The 16,618-nt window shown below is 44.4% G+C and overlaps 1 protein-coding gene across 10 annotated transcripts in view; it reads right to left on the reverse strand.

Moving 5' to 3' along the window:
* The window catches only part of NRG1 (neuregulin 1), a 703,230-nt gene that overhangs the window by 160,272 nt on the left and 526,340 nt on the right, over window positions 1-16,618 (reverse strand). For 7 of the 10 annotated variants that reach the window (XM_078852973.1, XM_073345920.1, XM_073345921.1 and 4 more), the window contains 2 exons: window positions 14,449-14,499; window positions 10,523-10,573 (listed from right to left, as the gene is read on the reverse strand). The exons of 1 other annotated variant lie outside the window; for it this stretch is intronic. In XM_078852973.1, coding sequence (XP_078709099.1) covers window positions 10,523-10,573; window positions 14,449-14,499 — 102 coding nt within the window. The remainder of the gene's footprint in view (window positions 1-10,522; window positions 10,574-14,448; window positions 14,500-16,618) is intronic. 2 more of the 10 variants (XM_073345922.1, XM_073345924.1) reach the window with 2 other exon arrangements.

The raw sequence follows: 16,618 nt of genomic DNA on the forward strand, positions 1-16,618 counted from the left end.
GTACATTGGTCAAACTGGACAGTCTCTACGTAAAAGAATAAATGGACACAAATCAGATGTCAAGAATTATAACATTCAAAAACCAGTCGGAGAACACTTCAATCTCTCTGGTCACGCAATTACAGACATGAAGGTCGCTATCTTAAAACAAAAAAACTTCAAATCCAGATTCCAACGAGAAACTGCTAAATTGCAATTCATTTGCAAATTGGATACTATTAATTTAGGATTAAATAGAGACTAAGTCATTATGCAAGGTAGCCTATTTCCCCTTGTTTTTTCCTACCCGCCCCCCCCCGACGTTCTGGTTAAACTTGGATTTATGCTGGAAATGGCCCACCTTGATTATCATACACATTGTAAGGAGAGTGGTCAGTTTGGATGAGCTATTACCAGCAGGAGAGTGAGCTTGTGTGGGCGGGGGGGGGGGCGAGAAAACCTGGATTTGTGCTGGAAATGGCCCACCTTGATTATCATGCCCATTGTAGGGAGAGTGGTCACTTCAGATAAGCTATTACCAGCAGGAGAGTGAGTTTGTGTGTGTGGTTTTTGGAAAAAAGGGGGGGGGGTGAGAAAACCTGGATTTGTGCTGGAAATGGCCCACCTTGATTATCATGCCCATTGTAGGGAGAGTGGTCACTTTGGATGAGCTATTACCAGCAGGAGAGTGAGTTTGTGTGTGGGGGGGCGGACGGTGAGAAAACCTGGATTTGTGCTGGAAATGGCCCAACTTGATTATCATACACATTGTAAGGAAAGTGATCACTTTAGATAAGCTATTACCAGCAGGAGAGTGGGGTGGGAGTAGGTATTGTTTCATGGTCTCTGTGTATATAATGTCTTCTGCAGTTTCCACAGTATGCATCCGATGAAGTGAACTGTAGCTCACTAAAGCTCATGCTCAAATAAATTGGTTAGTCTCTAAGGTGCCACAAGTCCTCCTTTTCTTTTTGCAAATTCTCAGAAGTGGCTCCTACCGCGAGGCACTTAGATCCATATCGCTTGAGGGGCTATGGCCTGTATTATGCAGGAAGTCAGACTGGATGACCACAATGGTGGCTCCTTCTGGCATTAGACTGCATGGATATTTATTTCACAGGGCCCTGGCATTAGAGTTCTGTCAAGGGAACAGGCCATGAGACATCCTACGGTGCATTTCAGCACTATGAATCAGCAGTGACCTTCGAAAAGCACTCCGTTTGGAATAAGTGGTCATAGCCTTCACCCTGAGGGGGAAATAAATATGGGAGGGACTGTTCTAAGACCCTGAATATCATCTAATCGTATTCAACTGACGAGTCAAGTGCCAGCCTCATGGATTTATTCCTCACACAGAAAAAACATGCAGATGGATAAAGCTAATGTTCTTTAATATCCTTTCCAAGCTGCCAGCTGTATTTAAGCATTATAAACTCTTCCACTTATTCCTCTGCTCCTGCAGTGTCAGCTTCTTCCAACTTTAATAGCACTCAGCCCAATCACTGCTTTTTACCTCTTTGACCTCCACTGGAGAGAGCGGCACAGGAGAGAATTGGCTTTGTATTAATTGTCTGTGAGCCAAAGGATGATGTATACAAACTTTCTCATGGAACTGGCTAATTCAGCTCAGACCTGCAGTGCCAACCTAACTCCCATGGAATGAAAGGAGAACCAAAGATTATAGCTAAAGAAAACGCTGTGAAATTAAGTAGTTAGAGGCAGATACTTAATACCGCATAAGGACTGAGAACCAGAGGGCGACTGAAGATTGTGCGTCTCCTAGAGGTCTGAGAAATGGTAACTATTTGATTGTAACTGTTTCCTTTGTGATCCCTTCTGCAACCAGCTTTTGCCCTTAAATAGGAAATGTAAGATTCATTCATATTAATTATCTCAACCTGCCCAGTGTCACTTGTAAAATCCCTAAAGCAGAGACGACAATAAACTCTTGGGGGCTGATTCTGAAATGAACGATGCCGCAGAGTATTTCCCTGACTCAATGCCCCTGCATTGATATTAGGGGCACTGAGCTACTGGAGAGGTGCTGTCTTTCAGATGTGGAACGGGTCCCATAAGAGGAGAGATTAAAGAGGCTGGGACTTTTCATCTTAGAAAAGAGGCGACTAAGGGGGGATATGATAGAGGTATATAAAGTCATGAGTGGTGTGGAGAAAGTGAATAAGGAAAAGTTATTTACTTTTTCCCATAATATAAGAACTAGGGGCCACCAAATGAAATTAATGGGCAGCAGGTTTAAAACAAATAAAAGGAAGTTCTTCTTCACCCAGCGCACAGTCCACCTGTGGAACTCCTTGCCTGAGGAGGTTGTGAAGGCTAGGACTATAACAGGGTTTAAAAGAGAACTAGATACATTCATGGAGGTTAAGTCCATTAATGGCTATTAGCCAGGATGGGTAAGGAATGGTGTCCCTAGCCTCGGTTTGTCAGAGGATGGAGCTGGATGGCAGGAGAGAGGTCACTTGATCATTACCTGTTAGGTTCACTCCCTCTGGGGCACCTGGCATTGGTCACTGTCCACAGACAGGATACTGGGCTCGATGGATCTTTGGTATGACCCAGTGTGGCCATTCTTATGTTCTTAATTATGTCCTGAATACTTGTGGTCAGAGATCCTGTAGTACTTTTGACAAGAGCTGGGGTTGTTAGTCCCACTATGCTAGCAAAACTGCAATATGAGTAACTGCCTTCTGCCTATCTAAATTCCCTCAGCTGTTTCAATTGGATACAGTATTCTTCACTTCCTGCTCTGGACTAAATGACTGTGCAGTGTTGCTAGGCACTGTTAAAACAGTTGTGTCGTTTCACCCAGAGGTATCTGCATTTCAGTGGTAAGTGACGTGATAGCAATATATTTTGTTGGTACGGTAAAGCAGTGTGAGCTCCCTTGGGATAAAAGATGGTAAATAAATGATAGATTATTATTATTCTATTCTGCTTGTCCTCCAATTCTTTATTCTGAGCACATGTACACTGATGCAGGAGCCACTGCACCATCTTCTTTGTATTTCTAATGTAGAGAGAGTATTAAACGTGAACATCTGTTAAACTCAGAATACAGTGGAGTCAAATAAAACTAAGGGAACTCAGAATTAAGACAGAAACTCCATCTCAAAATCTTAACACACCCCAATAAGCCTGTATGTTACAGGGTCTCCAGATAGCAGGTCATCTTACATACACTAGGTGCTGCAATAGTTAGACATACGAAAGAGAGAGAGTTTAGAATTGAGTTTCACTCTCAGCTTTGCATTTTATTGCTTGTGTAGATTTTAGTCAGACCTTTATCATCAAACACCTGCAACAATGGTCTAATTATTCCTTAGTCCTGCCTTGGGTGCAGGGGACTGGACTAGATGACCTACTGAGGTCCCTTCCAGGCCTGTATTTTTATGGATCTATGATCAGTGGTGGGTAACTGTTGGGTCTCCTCGCTGTAATGCAATTTCCTTTGCTTTTCTTGCTAGTAGCATTAAAAAAAAAAAAAACAGAACAAGTAGAATCTCTGAAAACTAGACAGCAGGGTAACTCTATTGGCCTTAATGGTTCATTTCAAACCAAAAATGATCTATTCTCTGAATTACAGAAAAACTAACAGCGAGCAAGCCTTAATCCATTTGGAGGGTTGGGTAAGCATCCAGAAGTCAGAAGGCTTAGCCAAAAGCTATGCAAGCCTCCAAAGCTCTCAAAGTGGGTGTCAACACTGAAAAGTTACTGTAAAATTAGATTCCAGGTTTATTGTTTCCACCCTCCCCTTTCCTCTCCTCCTACTTCCCCCTCCCCGAGAGACCAGCTCTAGCTTGCTCCCTTCACAAACACAAAATATTTTTTCTTACTGCAACTCAGTGTGTTCATATTTCTGTTGGGTTCTTTCCTTACTAGCATTAGGGAGGCAGTGTGGTTCGGTGGATCAAGCCCTGATCAGAAAGTCAGCAGACCTGGGTTTTATTCCCAGTTCTGCCACCTTAGGTAAGTCACTCCCCTCTCCATGCCTTGTTTTCCCCTCCCACACATGTCTATTTAGATTTTCATCTATTTGAGGCAGGGACTGTCTCTCACTATGTGTTTATCCATCACTTAGCACAATGGGGCCCAAATTTTGGATTGAGGCCTCAGGGTTCTATTGTAATAAATTATAATTTCCCTCTTGCATCTTTTCACCAATAATAAAGTTCTGCAGATCAAACTACATCCTCACTTATACCCAGGCAACTGTTCTGAAGGCTAGAAGGCTGGCACAGGAGTTATGGAGAGCATGAGCTGGCTTCCTGATTTTTTATTACTGGTGATGATACCAGGAGAGAACCCAGTCTGACTCTAGTTTGAAGGAGTAGCAGAGAGAAAACAACTCTATTTGTAGATGGAGCAAACTGGAATGGAAAGTCACTGAGAAGCAGGGTACATGGAACCCCACAATGTAATTTTTAAAGGGTAGATCCCTAATGTAAGGATGCCCCCAGACTCGGAGAGCTCTCCAAAAACCTCCTGGCTTTATCTCAGAAAAGTCTTCTCTTCCCCATCCCAAAACTCAGTGCCCACCTGTGATAATAGGGATCTGTCCAGCTCTTTGCAGGAGGCTTCATCTCCAGCTCCTAAATCTCAAAAGGAAGACTGCATGATTAAGAGTATCCAAAGGACAGTGCATTCTGTGCTGTAGATCCTACGGCCACCTGAGGTTGCTGCTAACTTAGAAGGCAGTGGGGCTCAGAAGGATTATAGTTCAGGAGAGGGTTGTCCTAATTGAGCATCTATCTGGAGAGAAATAATTAGCAAGTGTGCAGGGGAGGTTCTTATCACACACTTTTTACTAATCTTTATGGAGGGGTTGGGTACAATTTGGAGATGGAGAAAGGTTTGGGCCTATTCTTATTTGGCCGGAAGCAGTTCACCCATCACTAGCGAAAAGCATGTGATTTCATTTACAACATTTTAATATGCAGGCTACTGACTAGTGAGACAGTTATCTTTGACAGTGTAAGTTCATATTAACACACTGTAAAACTACAATCTCCTAATACAACCAATATAGTTTTTGCTGTTTAATGTGTATATATTTTAATGGAAGCACAATTTTGAACCTGAGATAGTGTGACAGCCAGAATGCCTTTGCGTGATCTTTGCTGTGTCTGTCTGAATCTGCTCCGCTTAATATGCATGTTGGAAAATGCATTATTGCACTGTGAAAAACTGGAAAGTTGTGAAGATATCTAGCTATGTCTAGGATGGATTGAACAAATTATTATCTATGGATAGAAGAGATGAGCACTGCTAGCTGACATGTCACATCTCTAAACTGACTATTAGAGCTAGCTGGCTTTCTTTTTTTTCCAGTTGTGCATGCTCTTGGATGCATCTTGTGGAATCATTGTGGATGGTTCTCTGAGAACATCCATTCAGTGTGCAGCAGCAGTCAAAAAAGTGAACAGAACATTAGGACTCATTAGAAAAAGGATAAATAATAAGACAGTAAAGAACATAATGCCACTATGTAAATCCAGGGTACACCCACATCTTGAATACTACTTGTACTTCTGGTTGCTACATCTCAAAAAGACATATTAGAATGGGAAAAGGTCCAGAGAACGGCAACAGACATGATCAGGGGTAGGGAACGGCTTCCATATGAGGAGAGATTGAAAAAGACTGGGACTGTTCATCTTGGAAGAGACGACTAAGGGGGGATATGAGAGAGGTCTATAAAATCTTGACTGGTGTGGAGAAAGTGAATAAGGACGTGTTATTTACCCATTCACATAACACAAGAACCAAGGGTCACCCAATGAAATTAATAGGCAACAGGTTTAAAAAAAACACAAGGAACTACTTCTTCATACAGTGCACAGTCAGCCTATGGAACTCATTGCCAGGGGATGTTGTGAAGACTATAACTAGGTTCAAGAAAGAATTAGATAAGTTGATGGAAGATAGGTCTGTCAATGGCTATTAGCCAAGATAGTCAGGGATGCAACCCCATGCTCTGGATGTCATTAGCCTCTGACTGTCAGAAGCTGGGAGTGGACACAGGGAATGGATCACTCGATAATTGCCCTGTTCTCTGAAGCACCTGGCATTGGCCACTGTCGGAAGACAGTATACTTTGCTAGATGGACCATTGGTGTGACCCAGCATGGCCGTTCTTGTCATTTAGGTTTAGGAGAAAATAAAGTGAAATTCATCCAGAGAGCAGAGGGTTAACACCAGGTGCTGCCCTCCACGTCAGATCTGAACAGAGGCTGCACAGCAGGGCCATGGGAGGAGCAGCTGTGCGGAAGTTCCTGCACACCCTGGAAGAGTTCTCGGGCCTGGCTCGTCACACGCTTGCACAGCGGGCAGTGATGCATGCGGACGAGTGGACACAATTGGCAGCGGAGGACCACAGCTGCTATTTCAATCCACACAGTGGCACTCAACGACCAGGAAGCCAGTGGTGCTGGAACAATATAAACCAAACTGTAAACCCTGTATATGATGGAAACCACTTCGAGCCACGGGGTGCAGCTGCAGCCTCAGCACCAGCACATATGGCAAGAGCTGCATTGCTGCCAGATCCTTTCTCCAGGTTGGAGGTGGCGGATTTCACCTTTCTAACCCCCCTCGCACTGCATCCACCTAGAGCCCAAATACTCTGCCTTCTCACACATTGCATGGGTTTGGTCTTTAATGAATGATAAGGCTAGAGTTTATTCCAAAAAGGCGTGGGGTTTTCCTCTCCCTTTTTTTATTTTTCAAGAATAAAGACGGTCAAACACCCAGTTAAGTAGCTCACATGGGTTTTCTGAACCAGGACTTCCTGAACAGGACTGTTGAGGATCTATTTTAGGAAAAATAAAGTTGGGGTTTTTGTGGAATCAAGGCCATACGGAAATAATTCCACTGCATCAGTACAGGCATCCCTGTGAGTGAGGAATCCTCATTATTCAGCAGTACCCTTTCAGACAAATATTCTCCCCTGAGGTTTCTATCTTTCCTTTGACTCTCTTACAGGTTTTGACTCTTTTCAAGTCCAACGTTTTCCACTGCTATTGCTCATTAGTTTGAACTAGTTTTACCCCTAGAACATCAAGGATGGCACTTGTTCTGTGTGGAAGAATGAAAAAGAGAAAACTCCTCTTCAGTTTCTTCTCTTTCTCCCAACCAACAGGCGCCCTGGCTTCATGACAGCCACCACACCCTCCCACTGTCTCTTCACAACACTTCAAGGCCTCTCACATTTCCATAAACCCTTGGACAACTCCCTGCCACCCTCATGAAGCAGAACCACCTAAGCCCTTCCCAGGTCTGATTTTCCTCTCCCCTCAGCCGCAAGCCCATCTGACTCTTCTGTCCTGCAAACAGTTCCCCCACGCTGATCCCGGCTGAGATCCCAACATGACTGGCTTCCCCTTCTTGATCCCAGCCTCTGGATTACCAGCAGGTCAAAAGTGCTCAGAAACTCTTCCTCGTGCTAATACAGCATACACAGAAATAGTGCCCAGCAAAACACTTTATGGAACATCCATTACACAGAGATCACCCACCCACTTCTCCCCATGCAGAGATTTTGCTGCAGAGCTCCTTCCTGTGCAAGGTTCTGATTATGACTGGTACTCCACTAATTGTCCGGTGCCTTATCACGGCACTTGGTCACTTTAGAATCTCACCACATTATAATTTTACAAGCAAGAATACATCTTTAGGGACACTTTGTAAAATAAGAGCAAGGCCATGCAACACAATATTTGACTGTCATGGCGATGAAGCAGAGCATTTTTACAGCAATTCTCTTAACACTGCAAAGCCAACCAAATTTTCCTTTCTGGTCTTAAGCATGCAGTTAACTAAAAGCACGTGATATCAAGGCACTGAGTTGTCTTGTTTCAGAATTACTTCTCTCTTACCAGCATCATACAGAAAAGAGTCATAGGTTGTGAGGGATTTGTTTCAGGTCACTGCAGCCCTAAAAACAGAAGAAAAATGACTTCCATTCCCTAACTGCTCAGATGACCTCAGCAGCCCTTGCTAATGATAGTGCAAAGGGCTCCAGTTACTAGTGATTTGCTCACTTAGCTCATCCAATCCTGCAGGGGAAATTCTATCACACAGAACTACAGTGACAAGAAAAATAAAAGCTATAATTCAGTTTTCAGTATTGAATAATAAAAAATAAACTTAATGGATACTATCCTGCAAGTGTAATTTACTTTGAATTTGGAAAACAAACCACCTGACAGCGCTATCATTTGTAAGTTAGTATCATCCATAGATCCTTGCATGATGAAAGAAGATATGAACAGGCTTTGACCTGAATTCTTTTCTACTGATCCAGATGAACCGTTGGATAATTACAAGCACCGATAGCTACATTTTAAAAGGGACTAGTGATTTTGAGGAGGGCACCTCAATTTTTGGGTGCCAAACTTGACACACCTTAAAGAAGTGGTGAGCATTTAGAAAGTGGTGAGCACCTGCCCACTGAAAACCAGGCACCCTTAAGATGTTTCAAGTTGGGTCCCCACAAAAATGAGGCACCTAAAATCTTGCAAATACAGACTAACACGGCTGTTACTCTGAAACCTAAATTACTGGTCACTTAAGAAAATTTAGGCCAGGGCAATGTTCTGAGATTCTTTCTTGTGTTTGGCTGATGGCGACACTGCTGGTATGTTTTCTGAAACAACATCTAATCTTCTCAATGTGGTGGAAGGAAAGAGTTTATTTTACCTCCTGTGGCTGTTACAAGATTCATAACAACTACTGTGAAATGGGCATGACCCAGTCAAATCAGGAAAAAACCCTAAACAACTTCATGCCATATATGGGGGCCTAATTGTCAAACATCTCGCCTTGCCATGCCTTGTGCGTCAGTGTCTACCCACGTGCAAAGCGAATGTAAAACACGACCATTCTGCTTTGGGAGCGTTTTTTCTACCCGAGGGGCAAGGCTGTAGGGTCTACTTGTGCTCTCTCAACAGTTTTCCTGTTTAATTCTACTGACTTGAATGGAGTGACATCAGTGTGAGAGCAGAATTAGGCTGCGGAAGTCTCAGAGGCTATTTTAAATACCCAGTCCTGAGGATGCCTTTCAGGTGGGTTGTCTTTTTGCCCTGCTGTTATACCTCAAAAATGTAAGATTCCATTTATTACTCTGACCTTGCAGGCTGAAAGATTTTTGCCAGCCCCTAATTTCTTATTTTCCCTTGACACACAGTTAAAAGCACCAATCAATCCAATAGCTAGAAAAAAATCTGCTGGCATTAATCTTATTTCTCATTTTAAGTACGGAGAATATTCTGAGTTCCATGTCCAGGCATTTGGCTTTGAAAATGCCATATTATGCTCCTACAGTAGCTATTAAACATGAACTAAGGGCATCTATATATAGTTTGCTATACCGTGCAGAATACATTTTATAGAAACACTTGAACTGTCATGAGGGATCATCAGACCAATGGTCCATTCACCTTGGCAGTAGTCAGTTCCTAGCGGTTCAGAGAAAGATGAGCCCCGCCCCACCAATCGTCCTATCAGTTATACAGTGATGCCTTCCCAATGCTCAAAAGCTAGCTGTTTGGGCCAGGGGTGTCCAGTGGATGTATGGGCTTCTCAACTGTGGCCCTCCAGGGTGCTTGTGGTATGACGACTATGTGCACGTTGTCAGGAATGGAAAAGTGGCTCCCTGAGCTGCAACCTACGATGGCCAAGCTGAAGGGTCTGAATCAGCCCCATCACGACGTGGAGGATGTAGGAGAGCCACCTCCACAGCTGCTTCACACTGCTTCTCCTGCAGCCCCAGGAGCTCTCCTGGGAGCAGTCACAGCAGTTGCTGTCCCTTCCCTGATGCATCTGCTCAGCACCTCCCCCCGGCTGGCTGCCTCTGCACTGCAGAGGAGGGAGAAGAGTAGCTTTTACTGCTCTGTTGTCCACGTCGCTGCCGGAGCCCCACGAAGAGCAGGGTAGAAGCTCAGCAGGCTCTGCCTGAACCTAAGGGAGCACTCAGCAAAAATGTCTCCCCTCCCCCACACAGCCACCCAGGGCAGTCGAAACAGAGAAGAAACGGCGAAGCTTTAACATGAGCCAGCTGACAACAGACTTGGAAGGACCCTCAGGGGCCATGCTCCAGATGGGGGTAGCTGAAGCTTTGCACATTCCAGTACCATGTGCTGAGGAAAGGGAGGTAGGAGCCAGAGGGCTTGCTGGGGACTCCCCCACAATGGGGAAATTCCCAGTAGGGGACTTTGGTGGTTTCCTCTCCCTCTGCACTGCCTGAGTATGGCCCCTCGACCTTTCTGAAATAATACGTTTCGCCCTCAGGCTGTAAAGGTTTGACCCTCTCTGGCTCAGGTTCTGAAGCTCAAAGACTGATACAATAGCATTCACGAACACTGACACTTAAAAATATATTGCTAGTCCCAATATACAAATGGGTTGCTCCCTGTCACTTACTGTATCTCTGGGATAACTTCATTATCCATTCATGGAGCTAGAGAGGAAAATGTGTGTCTGGAGAGCTAGTTCTTAAAGACTTGAACTGTTTGTATGTACTTACAGGAGGAGGCATTAGTCCCTTCTGTTGATGCTTGTATCCCAAACACGGGCTCTGCAACACACAGAAGGTAACAACAAGGTCATAAGGAGATAACAAAAAAAACATCACATTGTATTGGAAGATCTTAAACTTATCTTTCCCAGAAAAAAGATAAAGAAAACCATCAAAGGAAAGAAAAAAGAAAAACAACTCCAGAAAGTGAGGCACTTCGAAGTCACTACAGCAAGGGACACTCCATGAATAAACAATTAATGCAAAAATGTCCTTGGAGGGAAACATAAGAAAAAATTGGCAGTGGTAGGAACAACGTTTTCAGCTGCCTGTGACAGAATCAGGGGCCAGCCTCAAAGCAGAGGGCCTGAAAGTGGCCATTCTCTTCTGCGTATTGAGCAAGGAAGTGCCAAGAGCAAGTAACTCTCTAGAACAACATCAAATGGGTCATCAAGGCTACATGTAATAACAGTTGTGCTTAGGGACTGCTGTGACTAAAAAGAAAGCAGCGCCTATGAAAGCCACCAGGTCTGGCCACATCCACAGCCGGAAGGGGGCACAGACACAAACCTGCGCAAGGAAGATATGTTCAAGAACAAAACTGCACGTAGTGGCAGCACAATGTGGTAAAAAAGAAAGACTGAAGAAAAGCAGACTTAAGCGGGCAGGAGTGAATCACAATCTGTAGGACAGGTGAAGCAACCAGTTCTGGGAGACATATAATGATGGGGTAGACTTCAGAAAAATTACTGGAAGCAATTAGTGTACGGAAGCAGGCTAATGGGTCAATCAAACCAGGCCCAGACCTACTGAGACAAAAGTTACGAGGCCCAAACGCATGCAACAAAACCAGGGCATGTATTTAGGAGTTGCAGAAGATCTACCCATCGAGGGTCTGGCAATACATAGTGTAACACATGAGTACAGTAGTCATATGCAAAGGTGTGCAGGACAGCATCTCAGCTAGAAAGTAACAACACAGAACCCATGCAGAAAGAGGACTTTACTTGTGGTAGCAGTAGAATACCATGCAACCAGTGAGAGGAAGACAGAGCCAAGGAATGCCCAGCATTGAACAACAACGCCAAGAATGTATAGTGAGGTTTTTGGTAGACCATTGGGCAGAGGTTAAACACACTGCCATATTCCCAGTAGAGATCACAGGGTCACAGGGTGGGTCACAGTAGGTACACCAGATGAATGAGATATTTGTAGCCCATTGGGGTTCGAGAATAAGGCCGAAAAGGAATAATCCATGTAGAGGGAAACCACACTTGAAGTTAAGGTGACTCTGCAAGTTCCTTCAGCTCCAAAGATACAAAAGCAACACTCCTAGGCAACCGGATGGTGGCAGTCTAAACAGGAGCACTGTACACTAGTCCATCTCCAATCAACAAAGAAGATCTAATGTGCTCATCTGTATTGCAGGGTGTATGAAATTGCAGGGTATTCTGAAACAGCTAGAGGATTCTGTAATGATTTACAGAGCAGAAGTAGCATAGATCCAGGATTAACAGCTTTGTGGGTATGTTTGGATGTACAAGAGCTGAATAGAGTCATCCCGACCCATCCCGACTCCATACCAACGTAAGATGATCTCCTATGCTAAGTGGCCAACACTCTATTCAGAATTCTAGAGAGACAGTGGCTGGAAACAGTCCCTTGATAAGTAGTCATCAGATTTATGCACTTTAATACTCCCATTGGTGGAAAGTAGTTTTGATATTTACTATTTGGCATTAAATCTGCAAGTGCAGTATTTTAGCAGCAAATGTCCTTTTGAACACCTCAGAGACCACATCATAGCCTCTGCCCCAGTCACAGCAAAGAGGAGAATATTCCTGTGCAGAAGCAGGCAGTGGGAAGAACACAAGTAGCAAAAACGCAGTTTATGTGAAGAAAGAAGCGCTGTGTACAGGTTTTGTTCTTACATCACAGGGGGTGAGGAAATGAAAGTGAAGTGCAGGCAAGGGCCAGCATGACACTCCTCTGAACAAAACTGGCTCCAGTGCTTACAGGAGCCCTTGCTATTAACTGTTTGGTCTAACATGTCTCAAGTGAAGCAATACTGACAGCCACACTGAGAACATGAGCGAATCCTGGATCCTCTGATGGGCATTTGTTAGACCCCAGTGCCAAGATTTCCCAAGCTACCACATACAGAGATGCATCAAAGGACAGGCTGCAGGCATGCTCAATGCAAATTCTTGTGGTCACACTTTTCTCCTTGATCTAGCCTACAAATGTTGTCATCTCAGACTAAAAGAAGCCTTTGCCAAAAAATAGGTTTACCATATTTGAACATTCAAAAAAGAGGACACTCCACGGGGGTAGGGGGAGAGGGGGAGATTTGCTCATGCCCCCCCCGCCCCGCCCCAACTCCACCCCTTCCCCACCCCTATTCCAACCCCTTCCCCAAAGTCACCACCCCAACTCTGCCCCTTCCCTGTCCCACTGGACCCCTTCCTCAAATCCCCGCACCAGCCCTGCCTCCTCCCCTGAGCGCTCCGCATTCCTCCCCCTCCCTCCCAGCCATGCAAAACAGCTGTTTCGGGGCGCAAGCGCTGGGAGCTCGGGGGAAAAAGCAGACACTCTCTCGAGTAATCAACATTCACTTTCTTTCTCGAATAATCAACATTCACTCTCTTTCTTGAATGCTCAACTCTTCTTTGAGGAAAAATAATAATGGCAAAATCCCAGACGTTTTTAGATATTTAAAAATTCCTCCCGGATGGCGATTTAAGAACCAAAAAGCTGGACATGTCCGGGAAAATATGGACATATGGTAACCCTACCAGATATGGCATTCCAGAAGAGCTAGCGAGAGACCACAGTCCCTTTGCCAGCCCGGATCTGTGCAATTTCGCAAATCCGTGGGATGTATGTCTTATCCACCCCAGTCTACAACTTCCTCAGCCAGACATGGTAGGAGAGACATGACCATTTATAAAGTATCACTACAGTGTTATATTGACCATCTACCATACAGGGACCATTCGTAAAGTAACACTAATTTTTTAATTTTTTTTTAAAGCAAGACAATCCAGTCTGAGTGCCCCTGGAGCCTAGAAACACGCCCCTCATACGCATGGAACACTTAACAGCAGAGCTGTTCAAGGGCAGAATGCTGAGAGGGACACTCACACCAATTGGGCTACACACAGAAGAGTTCAGAACAGACTGAAACAGCCTCAAAGGTAGTAAAAGCACACACCAAGAATACGACCTGCATTCATGAAACCTGCAGAAGGGCAGTACCAGACTGCAGATCCGGTCAGGTTAAGCCACCCATAGGAGAAAGATAAATGAGGTGCTGGTGACGTGATCACACAGGTCGTATGGAATCACTAAGGGACAAGAAAGTGTCACTATGAGCTAGCCAGGAACCTAAGTGAGCCACATAGCCACCGAGGACCCACTCTTACATGAATGGGAGATAATCATCGTGTAGCCTGCAAGGAAACATGAACATATGTGACACTGCCATCCTACAAAATGCACATGCACAGGCAGAGAGTCAGACACAGCTACTTGCCAGTTGGAAAGATTCTGTTATGGACCAAGTGTAAAGATGTGTTCCAGCAGCTGAAGTGTTACTAGCAACCTATAACCCAAGAAGAGGTCAGGTGAGCCGCAGCACGCTGAGGGTTGCAGTGAACGACGCAGGACAACGTATACAGCTCAGAGACACTGGAAGTTATGCTTAACCCCTTCTTTAATTGTTTGCTAAAGAGCACCTCCACGTTAAAGGATTAAAAAATAGTTCAGGCCTATTTTAAAGTCACCAATCCAGGGCCAGTATTCAAGTCACTCTCACTCCCACATAATGGAGCTCTGGCTCCAGGCAAATTGTTATATGCAGAATGAGCTAGAGAGAGCAGACCTAGGTCTGAAGAACTAATTTGAGAGAGACGAGACCACTTAATTTGACTTACGTGAGGAAGTTTTTGCTCCTTCTGTTGATACGGGTGTCTTGCTGGACTGCTCTGTAAAACATAAAAGGTAACAGGAGGTTACAATATGGTTTCAGAAGATCCTGAACTCATCATTCTTAGCAGTAAAAGCCAGTTTATCTGTTAAGAAAGGACTGGCTCAAGAAAAAAATTAAAGCTCTAAAAAGCAAGCTCAGACTTCAGCCTCAGGGGGGCAAGGATGCCTACGGCTGTTGACTGTCTACTAGCAAAATAGCTTCCTGGGGGAAAACACAGGATGATCTATGGCTAGAATGACCCTGTTCAAGTCTCTCATTCTCATCTGGGAATAATGGATCCATGGCAACTGAGGAAAAGCACACAAATGCCTGTATTTATGGAGCAGTTCAATGAGTGTATTGAGTCCTTGTGCTTCTAAGCAGTTGGATTTTGCAAAGAAAGATTTCTGGTCATCCTATTTTACTTGTTCATGAATATATCCAATGGCATCCTCCTCTACTTCATGGAAATCTTCTAACTCACATGCACAGCCAACTCCCACTCATGGTGGAGGCGGAATACTCTGCTTTGGAAGCCAGCATTCATGTTGCGCAAAAGTGGAGTCAAGTTGTTGCTATACAAAAGTCCCAGGGAATGACTGCTCTTGGCATAATGCCATAGGCTTCTCCCCACTTTGCTTGTTGATATAAAAGTCGGCGGCAATGGTACATGATAGAACCAGCACTTAGCTCCTTGCTAAATGATTAGCAGAGTGTCTAATAAGTAGATGGATGGCTTTCCGTTAGAGCGGGTTTCTGTGGGGACCCAGAGCACTGAACATCCATATCACAATATGCTATTGTGTTGTCTGGCTGAGTAGAACGCTCTTCAGCACATGTTCCTGGACTGTACATTTTCTGAAGTTGTCTAGACAGTTATCAAGCACTGAGGTGGTAAAGTTCTTTATTGCTGCACAAGTTACAACTCCATTGGTAGTACAATATCCTCATGCTTGGCTGGAGAACGAGAAGGGTCATGGATGACACCATTTCCAGAAGTGTCGGGAACATCCTGCTTAGAATTTTAAGCATGCGAGCTTCCAGAAGATCAGAGAAAAGGAATACAGAAGAAGAACGCAGAAGACATTTGGGAAAAGAACTCCGATAGCCACTGGCCATACGATAGTGTTAGATCTTCCTGAACAACTGTGGTCTGTGCCCAACTGTTCAGCCCTGTCACATTGTTCAAAATATTCCAACTCCCTGGGACATTCAGATTGTTCCCATTTTCTGTAGTACTACAAAAATACAGAAATCCCTTATCGAGGCACGAGTTAGTGGAGGGACATCTGTCCACGATTATCTTTCAAGGCAAATAAGACTACCAGGTTGTTCTCTGTTCTTGATCCTGAGGTTGCACATGGACATGACCAAGATCAAGAACCAGTCTATGTAATTTCACTCAATGTAGCTGCAATCAAAGCTTGATGTAAGGCCTTTGTATTAGAATCTGTTCACCTTTCTGGCCTCCCTTTTTCACTAGCTCTTCTGTTTGGATTTTTTCCCTTGTGGCCCAGTTTCCTTTGGCAAATTTACTGTTTCTCTGGAACACTTGGTCCACGATTATCTCATGATGCTGGAAAAATTGTTATGAAGTGCTCCCCCACTACTCTGCGGTGGGTGCTCTGCAAATGAATAGTGTACATATGCATATAAAATACTAGGGTCAAAATCTTGTCACACAAGGTCATAGCACGTGAGGGTGCATGGCTGGGCACCAGTAAGGATCTATGCAGCTTGTCAGGGATGGAGACAGTGCACTGATATATAATTTCAGCTGCCCAAACAATTAACTCTTGTTAAAAACGAGAGGGGACACGGCAGGTCTGGCACTTCAGACATCTCTGCATCAGGCCGTACTGGAGCAACATTTTCTTTTCTTCTTAAAGAAACAGTGCTCCATTCAGTGCCTGTGCTGAGCTGGGGGAGCCTCTCTCATCATTCTCGTTACAGGCTGAGCAGTATCAGTCAAAGCTTAGCCCATGTTTCCACAAAGACAGACAGCAAGTTGCATTTGTAGCGGGAGGTATGACCAGAAGCTCGGCACCAACAGGGCTTCCAGAAGAACCACATTCAGAAAACAAGTGGCACAGTCACACAGCATCAAGCGCGGTTCGTAACATTAACAGCTGAAG

This window comes from Lepidochelys kempii, chromosome 5 (genome assembly GCF_965140285.1).
Source record: "Lepidochelys kempii isolate rLepKem1 chromosome 5, rLepKem1.hap1, whole genome shotgun sequence".
Lineage (NCBI taxonomy): Eukaryota > Metazoa > Chordata > Testudines > Cheloniidae > Lepidochelys > Lepidochelys kempii.